Source organism: Rhagoletis zephyria, unplaced genomic scaffold (assembly GCF_001687245.7).
Source record: "Rhagoletis zephyria isolate East Lansing unplaced genomic scaffold, Rhagoletis_zephyria_1.1 Rzeph_scaffold_04169, whole genome shotgun sequence".
NCBI classification, from domain to species: domain Eukaryota; kingdom Metazoa; phylum Arthropoda; class Insecta; order Diptera; family Tephritidae; genus Rhagoletis; species Rhagoletis zephyria.
Genome location: NW_016161252.1, coordinates 1,779 through 18,128, shown reverse-complemented (window position 1 = coordinate 18,128; position 16,350 = coordinate 1,779). Strand labels below are relative to the sequence as shown.

Below are 16,350 nucleotides of genomic sequence, written 5' to 3'. Positions count from 1 at the left end.
GTGAGTTTAACGGATTTTGTTATTTTGTCTTTTTTCAATTTGTTTCGTATAACAGTGATTTTATTTGGTTTTTTTGTTTTTTTTTTTTGGTTTATAAACTTACTGCTATTTTTCACAGAATTTCATTTGCATTCGCTAACTACAATTATGTAATGTATTTGTGTATATGCAGTATTTTTATGTACATATGTATGCATGTATATGGATTTGCATGTATGTAGTCCATGTACGGGCATTAGAAACATCAATGATGCTTAATAATAATTGGCAAGTGAATACAGCTATGCATTTAAATGGGTTTTTTATATACACGTATGTATGGTATGTGCACAAAGTATACGATAAGTGATTTATGCATATAATTTCGTATGTATGTATGTATGTGTGTATATGTACATGAGTAAGTATGTACATCGATGATTTTTTATTTTAATTTTTTGCAATGCATTTAAAGAAGTTTGTGGAGCCTTGCTAATGCTGACGATTTGTATGTATGCATGTATGTATTTACAATGGACTTGATTAACAAAAAAGCACACATTTATGTCAGTATGAGTGCGTTTATGACTTAATTAATTAGCGCCGCCATTTGTGATTTTGCTGTTTATCTAATTTTAAGTGCTTAGACAAAATTACATTATTATTCTAATTGATTTTTTGTTAAGTACTCATTCGTTAAGTTTTTAGGGTAAATTTTGTTTAAATGTCTTTTTACCAATTTCTTGTTTTTGCAAATTTATTTAAATATTAAATAACCTAAAATGCTACTTTGTATAAAATCACATTGCTGGGTTTCGGTCGATATCTCGTTCGCTCGCTCGCGCGTGCACGACCGATTGCTATTCCACTGTTTTTCTATAGTTTTTTTTTTGAATATAGCGTTGCCAACGCGCACTAAACTATATAGTAACTAATTTTCTTTTGCTGCCAATGCCAATGTTACTTTTTTCTTAAACAAATTTGTTGTTTTCCCGGTGTAGCCGCTTTTATTTTATTCTCTTTATTTCGGCATATGTATGCATGAATTTCCATCAGTACAACAACAATTTGTATATGTAAATAATTTTGAATTTTTTCGGGTATTATCTACTGTGCTTTGCTATATACAATTTATTATTGTGTTTGCTGTTGTTGCTTTTGCTATTGTAGCTCTTGCTCGTGTTGTTGTTGTTGTTGCATTTGTTGTTGTTGCTGTTGTTGGCATTGACATTATGATCAGTGTTTATATTCCGGATATCGACCATTCTCCATTATTTGTCCTGATTGACTGTTGTTGCTGCTGCTGGTGGTGTCGCCTTGCTGCTGCTGCAGCTGCATTTGCTGCTGATGCTGCTGCTGTTGATGCTGATGCAGTTGATGCAGTTGCAATTGCGCTTGCTGTTGGCCTGTATCGGCTGGCATAGGCAAACGGCGGCTGAGCGGTTGGATAACACTTCCACTGCTTTCCGTCTCCGTTGAGGGTGGCGAGGGGTAATAGTCCCTCTGACTTACATTTATACCATTTGGTACGACCCCCAAACCCATTATAGAGTTGCTGTTGGCTGCCGCTGCTGCTGCCGCCGCCGCCGCTGCCGCTGAGGCCGCTGCCGAGGATGGATGATCGCCGTGGTGCTGGTGCGGGTGTTGATGATGTATAACGGTACTCGTTGTAGCCGTTGACATTGGTCCGACGCCGCTGGATTGTTGGGAATCCGACATTGTGCCGGATTGCTGTTGATCCAATACCACGACGGATACCACATCCTCACTCGCCCACCGGGCTAACTGTTGTTGAGCTTGAATAAAGTCATCACTAGAAAATAATAATCATAACAGGAACAGCGGTACACGGAATAACAAAAAATAAGAATTGGGTTTCGGGGATGTACAACGAAATTAAATTGAAAACACAATCGAAACCGAAATCAAAACGTAAACGATGCGAAACCGAAAGAAAAGAACAAATTTAAAATGAAAAAAAAGGAAAAAGCGACAAACGAGTGTACATTTTTAAGTTAAAGCACAATGAATTTAACAAAATTTACGCAATGGAACGAAATGGAATGAAACAAAACGAAGCGCAATAAAATGAGACGGAACAGCATAGAACGAATCAAGCCGAAACGAAGGGAAGTGAACCGAAACGCAAGCGAATAGAAAGAAACGGAACGGAATGATATGAGACGGAACAGAAAAAAACGAAACGAACCGAAGTGAATTTAACCGGAAAGAAACGAAAAAAGAAAAAAATTTTAAAATTAAGAACTCACAAGAAATGAAATTAGAGTGAAACGAAACGGTTTAGAAACAAAACAAACAATTTGCAATGATGTGATAAAAATAAATAGAGTTTGCGTTAGAAAGGCAGGCAAGGAACGCAATGCAAAAAATCAAACGGAACGCATGATAAAAAGAAATTCGAACACAAATGGTCAGACAGAATGCAGAAAATCCAAATGAAAATGAGACAAAAGAAAACAACAACAAAACCAATTAATGAATATCACAATCCACATACAGACAAACGTGAATGTTTAGCATTCAAATACATACATATTTATGTAGGTATGTATACATAGTATTTATGTACAAAGGTATATTGTTACGTGTAGGTATGTATGTGTGTATATACATATGTACATACTTATGTATGTAGATAAATGTGCGCTTGCTTGTGTGTTGCAATTATTACATTTGCATGTATGTATTTACAGCAGTGAAGGGTATATAATATTTATATGTACATATGTAGGTATGTGCATTAGGGCGGGCACATATTTTTACTACGCACATAGGAGGATTTTAAATGTAATTCTAAGCAAATTTGCGGAAGAAACCATGGGTCTAAAATCAATGTGGAATATGCTAAAATGCGAAAATAAGTTTCAAAGAAAATATGAAAATTTTCACTTTTGCGACCCCTGTTTGTGTTAATAAAAAGGTATGTAAATGCAGAAATGGATCCCCCATATCAAAAAAACTACTTATAGGTATATGTGTTAATACAAAATTTAAACACCTTTTTACGACACTACAGAAAAATGCCAAGAAACCTATTTTAATATGTAAATTTAGCAAACTCCAAATTTTTTTAAACCCATGGTTTCTTCGGAAAATTTCGTTAGGATTACACGAAGAATCATGCAGTGCTATACGCACAGGTATAGTCGAAAAAATCACCCATACAAATTGAACCGTCCTAATGTACATATGTATATAATTGAATGAATATTGATAAGCTGAGGGGCAAATATATATTGTATACATATATGTATGTATATACATATTATGTATTCGTATGTAAATATGAATGTATACACACAAGCTTTAGGGCATACATAGGCAATGCAAGTGAAATGAAATGAAGTTAATGACAATGGCAATGGCGATGGCGGAGGCGAGTATATAGGTGAATTTGTAAACTGAATTATAATGGAATGTGCCAGGAGTTAATTAAAGAAAATGTACAAATATGCATACATATGTATATATATATATTTACAATGGCATTTATGTAGCCGAGTGCGATGAGTGATACTACTTATGAATATTTATGTGCATGAATATGTACTGATAAATATATATGTATTTAGTTAGTTGAGATCATGCTGAATGAATGATTGGCGTGTTTTGCGATGAAAATGTATTCAAGAATGGATGTGGGTATGTTTTTGTTTCACGTGAAAACAACATTGCCTCATATGGGAGTAATCTAAAATGCGATACTAAATTAATATGGTAGTTTGATTGAACGCCCCTACTACTTAGCATCTCCACTTAAATATATCCATGTAGACTGGACAGTATTTGATTAAATTAGAGTACTCAGTAAAAAAAAACAAACAGTTCGATTGCAATTCGCAAGCTCGCCTTTTTTAGTTTTTATTTTGTATGGTCATATTAATTTTGCTTTTTTTTTGCCTGAGCATTTTTAGAATAGTAAAATTTCATGAGGAATAATTTTCTAGAACGTTTTAACCCACTAGTTCTACCACGAGTGGGTCGTTTTGACACCATTTTCTTGGAAAGCCTGCATTAAATAGCATTAGGGAGCTTGCTAGAGGGTTAAAACATTCTAGAAAATTATTCACCGGAAAATCTCACTAGTGGTAGTCTCAGAAAAAAATCTTTATACAGGGGACGTGAAAGTACACAGAAAAAAAAAACAAATATGTCTCCTTGAATTATGCAAAAACTTTTTTATGCTTTCTTTCATTGTTTTCATAAATATGATTCTAGCTTGGCGAAACATCGTTCTAGCAACTACGATGTTTTTGTTTCAAAAATGCTAAAATCATTTTCAAAAATTGTGTTCAAAGTTCGTGAGCATGCAGAATTTGACATAGAAGCATTAGGGCCTGCAGTGGTGTCTCATATGGACATCATGTGTAACTCAGATTCAGATGATAACGATAATTGCTATACTGATGACCCAAGCCCCGAACCGTCCCAGTTGAAAAGAGCTAGAGTCATAGTTAGGAACAAGGAGACATATTTGGTTTTTATTTTCGGTGTACTTTTACGTTCCTTGTATAAAGATTTTGTCTGAGAAAAATTTTCCGGCGAATTATTTTCTAGAATATTTTAACCCTTTACCGACTTCTCAAATGCCATTTTACTCAGTTTTTCCAAAAGAGGGATAAAAAGGACCCTTTCGTGGGAGAGCTAATAAGCTAAAAAGCTCTACAAAATTGTTCCACGTGAAATTTTGTAATATCTATGCAAACTACTTACGTATTTCTTATCTAATATGGCAAATAAAAAAAATTGACCTCAGTGTGCTCGGGGAGATAATATGTAGAACGGGATCAATGAATGCCTAAAAACGAAAGCAGATATTGATTCTACTATCGCCTGTTTTAATGACAAAATAGTAAGTTTTGTTTTGTTTTGTAAAACCGTCTTCAAATCCTATTTAGAAATTTTAGGAGTACCGTTAATTTCTTCATGATCCAATGATCGGATCGAAACCAGATTAGTAGGGGATCACCGCTGAAACACTACCTTTCCGGTTGAGGTGCTCCCAAGTTATGCGGTAGGATACATTAAAAAAAAAAATGTTCCGACGAATTGATAACCTCCTCCTTTTTTTGAAGTCGGTTAAAAAGAAAAAAAGTATGCAAACAGATTTGTAGGTTTTACTTATACTATATGTGCCTGGGTCTTTGATCTTGAGTTGGAATCATTCCACTACCACTTGAGTCATTATTAATTTTTTTTCCAGTGTTGAAACTCAAACTAATAGCTTTAAACCCGTTTTTTTTTCAAATTTCTTATATCTTGAGCTATTACGTTCTTCCAGCAAGCGAGCGGTTTACACAGCAGAATGAGTTTTTCGGTAACACTTTCACTGATCGATTCCTTAGCTTAGCACTAAAGTTTGTCGATATGTTTACTTAAGTAGTAGTAGGGGCGTTCTTAATTTAAATGAAAAAGGAATATGGAGCAAACACAACACAGATGTAAATAAGTATGTATGCAACAATTCATTTCAGCTATGGTTAGTCACTAAGTATGTATTTGTTATTCTTTTCATTTCATTAAATCAACGTCGTTTTATGCTTCTATAGGAACAACGATAACTCTAAAACTAATCATATATGTATGTAAGTATTTTCAAGTGTGGAATGCATTCCATTTGTGGGCTCTAAAATTAGTTGGTACACGTCATCATACAAAATATTCACTGTATATATGTATTTAAGTCTGCACGCCAAACATACATACGTAGTATGCATTTAGGTAAGTCGACGTTCAATTCCTTAGGTTACGTGTGTAAAATTACTCATTACATTTAAAGTGTATTGCACAGTTGTTACTTAAAGTAGCTTTGTTAATTAATAATTTTCTAATTTTTACTCTCGTGTTTTTTTTTACAGTTTTGGTTTCAGTTCACAATACTACCACTACAATTACGTACAACGAGTTAATTAAGAAAGGAGAAGTCTCAACTTAAATTGTGGAAAATTCACAAAATAAATCTAATCGAATTTAGTTAAATAATCAAATAATAAAAATTACGTAAATATTTCTCAAACACAAGTGGACATAAAACTAGATTTTAATTCGGATTAAGGAGATTGGGGATTTGCTCGAACTGATTGTGGCAATTGGATTTGGGAATTTAGTGTAGGACATTGGATATCTGGAAGAGGGTGGATAACGTAAGCCAAAGGCTGCACGCAAGGGTTGAAGGATGAAATACAGAAATTAAGTCAAATTGGAATTTGGATAGCGTTTGAGTTTGCAAGCGACAGTGGGAGTAGAACTATTTAAGTGTTGGGTCTACGGTATTGGCTGAGGATGTGGGAGTGCGGATGGGCGGGAATGCTACGCATTGGCATGGGAGGTGTAGGTGGTATTGAAATTTCATAAAATTTTGACAAATTGGATTTGTGTCTTTTCACCTTCTTCGGACGGTATGTAGATATGTACACAAGGTTAACACGAAGTAGAGGGATATGGTGCTCTTAAAATAATCTTGGATAGCGGATACAAGGAATGCAGGATAAAAGGACAGTTATGAATTTATATATATTGTTAGAGAGAGTCAGAGCGGGGTAAAGTGGCAGATAGGCAGACAGAGCGAGATTGAGAGAGAGAGAGCGTGTGTGTGAGCGAAAGTGAATGTAACGAGTACCTACCTCTCACTGTCGGGTGTTTCACGCGGATCGAGTCGTGCCTCAACCACCGAACGTTCATGGTGATCGGCACTCTCGTATATACCCTCGTCGTCCTGGTGCAAGTGTGTATGCGACGAGTGATGTGATGAGTGTGGGCCGTGCGTAGCATGACCGTGGGCGTGCGAATGATGCGTATGGTGGCCGAAAGCATGAGGTGAGTGCGATTGATGCGATGGATGTCTACTTGTTGCTTGAGGAGGATGTCTGTACCTTCCGTAGGCGAAGCGCGACTCCTCGTCGGAGCGCGGGCGCAAACGACTGCTGTAAGACGGATGTATTGTTGCAGTTTTCTGTGATTGTGCTATTTGCTGATTTGAGCTGCGATTCAACAGAGACGAATACAACACAATACATATGTAGGTAGGTAGGTAAACTCTATGCTCTCATACATACATATGTTAATGAAATTACATACATACACACACACACTTAGAAAATTTGGCGAGTAGTTTGTGTATTGTGAAAATTTTGAAAAAACAAAAAGTAAAAGAAAATAAATAAATTCAATGAGAAATTAGGATCTGTAACGAAAATATGCTTGTAACCAGATAACATAAATATTATTTAAGATTGCAATGAAAATCGCTATTTAAGTCGACCAAAAACGATAAGAACCATAAGGTGCAATACTCTTCATCGGAATCATAAAAATTATAATATTTTAAGATTTCTGCCAAAATATTTCGAAAAAATATTTAGACTTAAATGACGTAGAACAATTTGAAAATATGTACCTACAAAAATCGATAAATAAAACTAGTTTTTCAAAATATTCTTCAGAATTTATACCGTAGCTATCTTTTGCATTGAGGTTTTTAATCGCACTTTAGGCATAGCATTGATCTTTAAGATTGCACTGTCGCCTGTTTAATTGACAGCCATTGAAAGAATAATAATTTTTATGAAAGAAGATTAAGAAATGCTGGGCTGAGGTTTCGAGCAAGAAGGAGACAAGCTTCAGAAAAAAAGTAATAAAAATAATACTCTTTTTTCCTCCTCCTTTTTTTGAAGTCCGTAAAAACCTATAATTTTTCCTAAAAAAATTAAAAAAATTACTTTACAATTCAATTTTTTCAAAATTGTAACCAATTAAAACATCTTCAAAAAAAAAACCTGTTTCATGAAAATTCTTTTCGAAAATTACTAAAAAAAACTTTTATAAAGTCGATAAAAATCGTATGATTTTTTTGAAGTCCGTAAAAAACCTATAATTTTTCCTAAAAAAAATAAAAAAACTACTTATTTTACAAATTAAATTTTCTCAAAATTGTTACCAATTCTGATTTTTTCCTGATTTTTCGTTAAAATCCTTTGATTTTTTCTAAAAAAATTACAAAATTACTTATTTTCGAACACTTTTTATAGCTCACCAAACCTTAGGTCGTCCTTAAACCTATCTGGATCATAAACCTTAACTTATCTGTATACACGACGTTTTTGAAGTCCGTAAAAAACCTATAAGTCTTCCTAAAAAACTTGAAAAGTTAGTTATTTTTTAATTCGATATTTTCAGAATGGTTACCAGTTCAAATATTTCCAAAAAATCCTCCTGTTTCGTAAAACTTCTTTTTAAAAAATTATTAAAAAAAATATTTTTACGAAGTCGGTAAAAATCCTATAATTTTTGCTAAAAAAAAAATTAATAAATTACTTATTTTACAACATAAATTTCTCAAAATTGTTACCAATTCAAATGCCATCCAAAAAAAAGCCTTATGTTTTCTAAAAATTCTTTAAAGAAAAAATTATAAAATTTTTTTATGAAAAATTGCTTTCCTTAAAAATTTTTTTCAATTAATACATAACGTTTTCTAAAAAATTTTTTTCGTGAAGTATTTTTTTGTCGAAAAAAATTCCTACCAAATTACTAATTTTTTCTAAAAAGTCTTTTTTCAAAAAATTATTTGTTTTAAGGATTTTTTCACGTAAGTATTTTTTCTAAAACTTTACTTTTCTTTATATGTTCATTTATACCTACATATATTTTATATATATATTTGAAATTTTGTCTAGCTTTGTTGAAAATATCTTTTCCTAAGAAATACAATTTTTTTTAAAGTACTGTTTCTATAAGATAAATCTCTTTGTTTAGGCGCGTCTGCTAACACCAGGCGCCTAAATACATGCTATGTACTGCTGCATGTGCAAAAATTTCCTTTATGCAATTTAGGAAATTTTTGCACATGCACTTCTCAACTGCCATGTAATTGAACTTTCTTAAGTTCTAATTAGATGGCACTTCAAAGTATGCTCGGCCTAGTCTGATGCATCCTCCGGACACTGCTTCCGGAGCATTTTGCGGACTCTGCATGACTTAAAACCATGCAGAGGTGGCAAACGAACTTTGCCATTGGCCACAGTGCCTACCCACCATTTTTGAACCAATAAATATATTTTTTTATTATAAATACATACATGCAAATACTGGTCTCCCCTCTCACTGAGTTATTCACTCTTCCCAAAAATATTTTTTTCCTAAAAATCACCTCTTTTCCGAAAAATTTCTTTTTCAGTATACATACCCACATATCACTTTTTTTAATGTTCTTTTTTCTAAACATTTTGTATCTTTCTTAACTTTTCGGGTAAAAACGGCCTTTATGTCGTTCAATGCGAGGCACATAAAAAAAAAATTAGAAAATTTTGCAACGCTTCGAACAATCGCCTGTTGAGTACAAAATATCTGTGGGAAACTTGTTTCCCTTGCTCCTGAAACAATTATATGATATGTTTGGAATGGCCAAGTGTCGTAGATGACCAAATATTATGTCAGGAACGATCAGTGACAACTTCCACCAAATGGGAAAATTTTACTGACTTTTATGAAAAATTAAACAAGCGACTTTTGGGAGTTAGTTCAAATGAAAAAAATTAAGGTGTAAACAAAAAAAAAAAATAAACAACAATTAATGCATCGAAAGATTCCGATGCGCACCACTCTTTAGAAACTGAGTTTTAAATGAAAATTATATTTAAAGCGATTCTTATTGCAACCATTTGTTTACATAATATTCTGAGGGTGAATATAGGTGCCTATTTTTTAACATAGAAAAAAACTCTACTTTAAACTAAATAATTATTGGCTGCAACTACAAGTTTGTATATGTATGTATATGTATTATTTATTATCGCTCAACGATCACATTTGATTTTTTTTTGGTGCCATTGTGTGTGTAAGAGTACCAACCAAACAGTAACCAACCTTTATCACACCAGATATTCCAGTCTAAATCCTGAAAGAATATTAAGAGTTCCAAATAGTTTAAGTGCAATGTGTTTTATCATAGTGATTGTTGTAGTTGTTGTATTATTTTCTTATGTTAAATTAGTTTTTGATTTTTCTGTTTTTTTTTTTTGTTTTGTTTTTATTCTACTGGAAGTCACGTTTATGTTGTTGTCACTATTGGATGTATGTAGTTGTTGTAAGTGGTATAGGAATACGATTTGATTTATGTATTTAGCATCAGTTAAAGCGGGTTGCAGCATCTCACTTACGTACATTCATACATACACACATACATATATGCAGGTAATTGTATATAGTATGCACGAGTAACTATTGATCGCCTAGGATCGAATATATGTAAATACGAATATGTACTAAGTACTTAAATAATTTGTTAATGAAGCTTTCTTTTCTATCCAAAAATAGGCACCTACAGCCCCAACATACAAAAAATTCACAGTAAATTAAATACGAAATAAATACGTACATAAGTATGAATGTGGGTGGCATGGAACATGTATGTATTCGTATATGTATGTATTGTATGTATGTATTACTAAAAACCCATATTAATCGAAAATCAAATTAATATAGTTGTTATGTAATAAAAACATTATTCATAAAACGCTCATTACGAATCGGCAAAAATCAGCAAAAAACATAAACAAAATCGAAATTGAAATCGAAATTGTTAAATGCAATGTGTGTATTTGCAAAACGTTACTAACCCTTGCGAGGATTCACTACAAGCGGCGGAACTATCTAATCTATAATGGCGATCGGCTTCCGTCTCGGACATTCGAATGTCCTCGGAGCCGCTAGGACTCATATGGCGCGACGAATGATGCTCCAGCTGTCGTATCAGATCCTCCAAATTGCGTATACGCAGCGGTCCAGTCGATGGAGCATCATCGTCGTCCAGCGGCGGTTGTTGCTGTTGCAGTGTTGGTGGCGGCTGATGCAGCTGATGCTGTGATCGATGATGATGCAACACGGCACCGGCATGCCCGCCAATGCCCGCACTTTCGATGAGCAAATGCGCTTGCGCCGGATCGCAGATATTTTCACGTGAACTAGACTTGGAACCGCTTGAGCGTTTATACGGTTCCACGCTGTAGCCAAGTTGTGCACTTTGGCAGTCTTGCAGCGTTTTGCGTAGCATCTCTTCGCTTAGGCTGCCGCTACCGACTGGCGTATTGCCGGTGGCGGTGCCACGATGTGAGGCCGCATTACGCAATGCCTCGAGGATGTCTTCGTGATAGCCGTTGAGGGATTTTAGGGTGCGCTCTACTTCGGAGACCGCCGCACCACCGCTAGTGGAGGCGCCGAGTGCACCGTCCTGTTGTGTAATAAGCTCGAGATTGTCGGACTGTACATCGTCGCCCCATTTGTCCTTCAACTGTTCGGTGTGCACAAGGCCGTAGCTGTGCTTCTTTAGTATGCCCTTTTCTGCTGGCGTTGTTATTGCAGTTGTTGTTGTTGTTGCGTCATGCGTTGACGTAGCGCAGTAGCGGGGGAAGAGAAAATCAGGTATAATATAGTATTTCAAAAATTCTGGCTTTTTCATTTTAAATTTCATTTCTGGTGCAACTGTGTGCAGGTGGGTGCGAGAGTGCGTGCAGCTGAAAGTGCTAAAAGAGTGCAGAGAGTAATTGTGCTGACGTTCGTTAAAGTGCGCGTAGCAAGCGAAAAGTGCACAACCTTTTGGGGAATCAGGTGTTGTAAGCGTTTTCAAAATAATTGCGCAATTATTTTCCAACTTGCGTCGAGCTCATTCCAGGGAAAATAGAAAGGAAGTTGTGAAGCATTTTGAAACATTCCACTATTATTCAATGCCCTTATTTCAACATTTTCATATTTCAAAATTATAAAATAACAAATCTTTCTTTATTAAAGCGGATTAAGAAAATTGAATTCTTGTAAAAGTAGTACCACCTTTTGATTGCTCTTTTAATGGGAGCTTGTGAATGCAAGCATATTTTAAATTGAGTTGTTTTACCTACAGAAAATGACCTTGGAGTGATTGCTTCCAGATTATAAGGATGATTAGGATTATAGAGCCGATAAATCGATTCTAAACAGAGCCTTATTATTTGTATTTATTAGGTTATTACTTATATAGCCTAATGATATCTTTTCTATCTAAGAGAATCATGCGTTGACTAGTAGAGTTCTTGCGTTTGATACTAAATACCTTGGAATAGCCATATAAAGTCATTCGCCATCAAAAGATATCTGCAACACGTATGCAGATGCAGGGCTAAGTATAAAGCATAGAGGAACATATTAGAGGTCAACAAACAGTCAATGGCCTTATAGCAATGAAAGTTTTATAAAAAATGGGCTTTCTTCAAGTGGAATTCGAACCTGAAAATTATAAAGTTCTATACCTTTTGAAATGAAATCTTCTTTTGCATATTTTCACTAAGGGCTTTTTAAAACTTAAGCTGTAAGCCAACTTAGGTTAATAGAAACTTACCATTGTGGTTATAAAGATAGGAGACAAGTTCAAGTTCGTTAGTTACAGTGCATCCTAGAAGCTGCGATTTTAGCGGGAATTATTTTGCTTATGTATATAAATTATGGCGGTAAAAATTTTAATTTTCTGCCGCCCTCGGATTGTACTCTACAGAAAAAGCATACCCCTGTTTTTTATTATGGATTTAGAAAATATTTAGAGGTCGCTCATGGTGCTCAAAGTTTTCCATCTATTTTAAATGGGGAAAAAAACAATTTTTCGCGGAAATGGTGTAGAATTCCTTAAAATCAATATTTTTCGATCAGAAAACCCTGTTTCGCTTTAGGAAACTTCCAGTAATAATACTTAATTCTTTATTTAAGCATTTATTAATATTAACTATTTTTATAGGTCCCCCAAAAGCCGCTAAAAATGCAATGGGAGAAAAATAAATAATAATAAATAATAAAAAATCGTTAGTATTAAAATATGGTAAAATAAGCAATTGGGTACTATTCCCAGAAGTTTTCTGGAGATAAACAGAGTTTTCCTATCGATAAATATTGATTTTAAAGAATTCTATACCATTTCCGCAAAAACTTATTTTTCCCATATAAAATACATAGAAAACTTGAGCGCTTTGCGCGACCTCTAAATATTTTGTGATTTCGAACTAAAAATCAGGGGTATGATTTTTTCTATATAAAACAATACTAAGGCGTGAGGACATTAAAATTCCGAATTTACTTTTTCACGTGCATTTTTGGATCACCCTAATATATGTACATCCTATGTTGTTTGGTCAAACCATTTGGATTCTTTGATGAATTTGCTCATTTCGCTTATGGCAGCACCGGATAGGCATGGGAGTTGTGTTACTAGGTGCCTCTCTAGTGTTGTATTTATGTCTACATAGTATTCGAGAGGCTTTCTTCGTTATAATAAAGTTGACAGCTCTGTTAATTTACATTATAGAAGGGCAAGTACTCAGAAATAGTTTGTCCATTGTGCCAACGGTCAGACCCCTGCGTTAATTTATTAAAATCGCTCCTACTTTTTGAGAAGTGAAGGATTCTGGAAATGTAGGATAAAGCAGTATCTTCCCCCACGAGATAAGAAGATAAGGCGAGGAGTTGGACTGATGCGAGCTATTTTTTGATCAAAAAATGACATCGACGTCGACGTTTACAACCAGAATTTGAATATCAACTGAAAATCTGCAAGATTTTAATAGAGGAATTCGCTCTTCCATGTATTCATTGTATCTTGTGTATTTTGAGGCAGTTTTTCTTTGCTCTCATCCGTGGGAGCCCAAAATGCCTCATTTGAGTGCTGCAAACTCTATGTACACAAAATGTGTTCGACTTGCCAAATGACGGCAATAATTCGCAATAAAGGGGATTTTCAAATATTCTCCCATATCCTTGAATGAGTCCCAAAAATTATTTAAGGAAGTTCCAGATACAATTTCGAGCAATACCGGTGCAACGCTAAATAATCGCAGTCAAATTCAAGGCCTCTAAAATGGGCGGCTGAACATGTAGATGATAATTAGAGCAGTCGCTTCAAAGACAAGTCCTACCTTTGAATGATCAAAACTATAAAGCTTGATTGGTTGAGTAAAGGTGGGAAAGGTTCATGTTTGAGGATGCTACAAAAAACAAATATTTGGCTAACTAATGATGTTTATGACTAATTTAGGCTCCACTTTGATGAACATCAACGAATAGTGGTTTGGGCCAGCAAGCCCTTGAAATTGTTTTCTCAAAGTTCAAAAATTTTTATCCATAAAAATACACAACTTAAAAATTTCAGGTTCTTTTAAGATCAGTTAGAGTTTGTAGAAAAAAATTTAGTTAAAAATTGATATAAGCTTTCAGTTTTAAAATATTTCATTTTTCGAAGTTTTATAATTTTTTTATTATTTCACTTTTTCAAAAAATAAACTTTCAAAATCCCGGAAAATTCGACAAATTGTGAAATTTTAAACTATTGGAAAAACTTTGCTATATTTAAAATAGAAGTTCTGTTAAAAATTCATCCAAATCAAAAATGGTGGATTCCAGCCATTGGTCGACTTGACGTATTTGGGTACTCATTTTCGTTTGGAATGTTCGCAATACACTTCACATGCTCCCTTTTCCCAGAGCTTACTTATGTAGTTGGGTTACCTTCTCTTTCGCCCAAATTTGTTATTTGAAGATAAAATCAATTGTGTTGCATTAAAAAAAACTGTAAGCAGAAATTTGAAGCGCATTTAATGACAATAAACAGACTAGACTAGACTAAAGTTTAGTAAGTAAGTATGTAAATTGAAACTGGCAAAACATTGAATGCGACGAAATTTATGTAGTTTTTTTTTTTTTTATTAAACGACAGCACGACAAGCACTAACTAACTGTCAGTTATGTAAGTATTTATTTTATTTATTAGATAAGTATGTATGCAAGTACGAGTACAAGTAGTTATTAGTAGTTACAACATATGGATGTATGTACATACTATGTTTGTATTTTGGTATTTGTAGTAGTAGTTAGTAGATGAGACTCATTTCATTAATTAGAGTACGTATTATTGCAACTAACAACACTAATCAGGGCTGAGCACAATTAGGTGGAACGTCAACAAGTATGCATGTGTTGGTGTATATATGTGGTGCTTATATGTATTAATATGTAATAGAATGAGTATGTGAAGGTACATAAGTGGGCAAATGTTAGTAAATATATATATATTTTTTTTAGTTATGCAATAAATGCATTTTGTTCAAGTGTACTTTTAGTTTAACCATAAATATTTGGGTACCTACCAGAATGGGCCTGATCATCTTCGCCGCCGCCAGTATAACGGCGGCCATGTATGCTTTTATCCCTACAATTGCAAGAAGGGGGGAAAAAAGAAAGCGAAAAACAAAGGTTACATAAATACATTTGAAATAAATATTGGAGGTATGGTTTTTTGACTGAAGTGCACTGTGAGCATATACATATATGACGCTTGCCTACCTGAAGCCTGCCTGATTGGCGTACACCAATTTGCTGGAACCATCCAGTGAAACCTCCTCAACCGAGTGATGATTGGCGGCAGTGGCTGCGGCGCTGGCATAGCCCTTGGCGATGGGCTTTTTCGAGTATGGCGGATCATACTTGAGGGTAGTGGTTTTGCGTCTACTCCCAGACGTTCAACGTCATCATAATCATAGTCATCATCATCATCATCATCATCGCCATCATTATCGTTGTCGTCGCGTGTGTTGTTGACGTCATCATTCCATCGCAAGCAGCCACATATTCACATCCATTGAATCATTTATTTCATTTTATTATATATGCATATATATATTTTTTGTTTAAATTATGCATTAGCATTCATTTGAAATTTTAAATAATTTGGTTTTATTTAGATTTAGAAATGGCATTAAAGGTTTTTCATTTCATATTTGCGTAATTTTTATATTGATTTTTTATTTCATGGTTTTGGTTTTATGTGTTTTTTTTGGTTCAAATTTTATCATGTTTTTTTTTTTTTGGTTGATTGATTGATTGTTTGATTGATTGATTGGTTTGTTGGTGATGCGATGATGTTGATTTAATTTGCAAAATTAACAGTTTATTTTTTTTGGATTTGTCGAGTGGTAACGTATGTACGTAGGTAGATATGTACGTTTTATTTTTGGTTTGTGGTTGTATGAAAAATTTGAACAATAATAAAAAGTGATCTTCATTAAAATCAATTATTCATATTGATATTTGGATTTAGCCCAGTCAATTGTATGTAAGTACGTATGTAAGTAAGTATGCAGGTAGATACGTGTGTAAATACGAGTAAATACGTGTGGATTCTATGTAATAAATTGCATATATATAAGAAATGGTGTAGTAAAATAAGGAAATAATAATAATAATAATAATAATAAACAATAAGGGTGCATTTGTTAGTAAGTTTAATAATTGCAAAGGATGCCGAAAATTAAAATAAGAAATTGGCGTATTCATAATGGTGGT

General features: G+C 34.1%; 1 protein-coding gene across 1 annotated transcript; it reads right to left on the bottom strand.

Annotated features, from left to right (window-relative positions):
* Positions 1 to 986: 986 nt before the first annotated feature.
* LOC108370352 (lateral signaling target protein 2 homolog) lies at positions 987 to 15,524 on the bottom strand (the record flags this gene model as incomplete). The annotated part of the gene is made up of 5 exons (XM_017625674.1): positions 987 to 1,792; positions 6,624 to 6,923; positions 10,617 to 11,337; positions 15,156 to 15,217; positions 15,352 to 15,524. Coding segments are annotated over 5 exons (1,833 nt in total), but the record flags the coding sequence as incomplete, so codon positions are not given.
* Between the last annotated feature and the right edge of the window lie 826 nt (positions 15,525 to 16,350).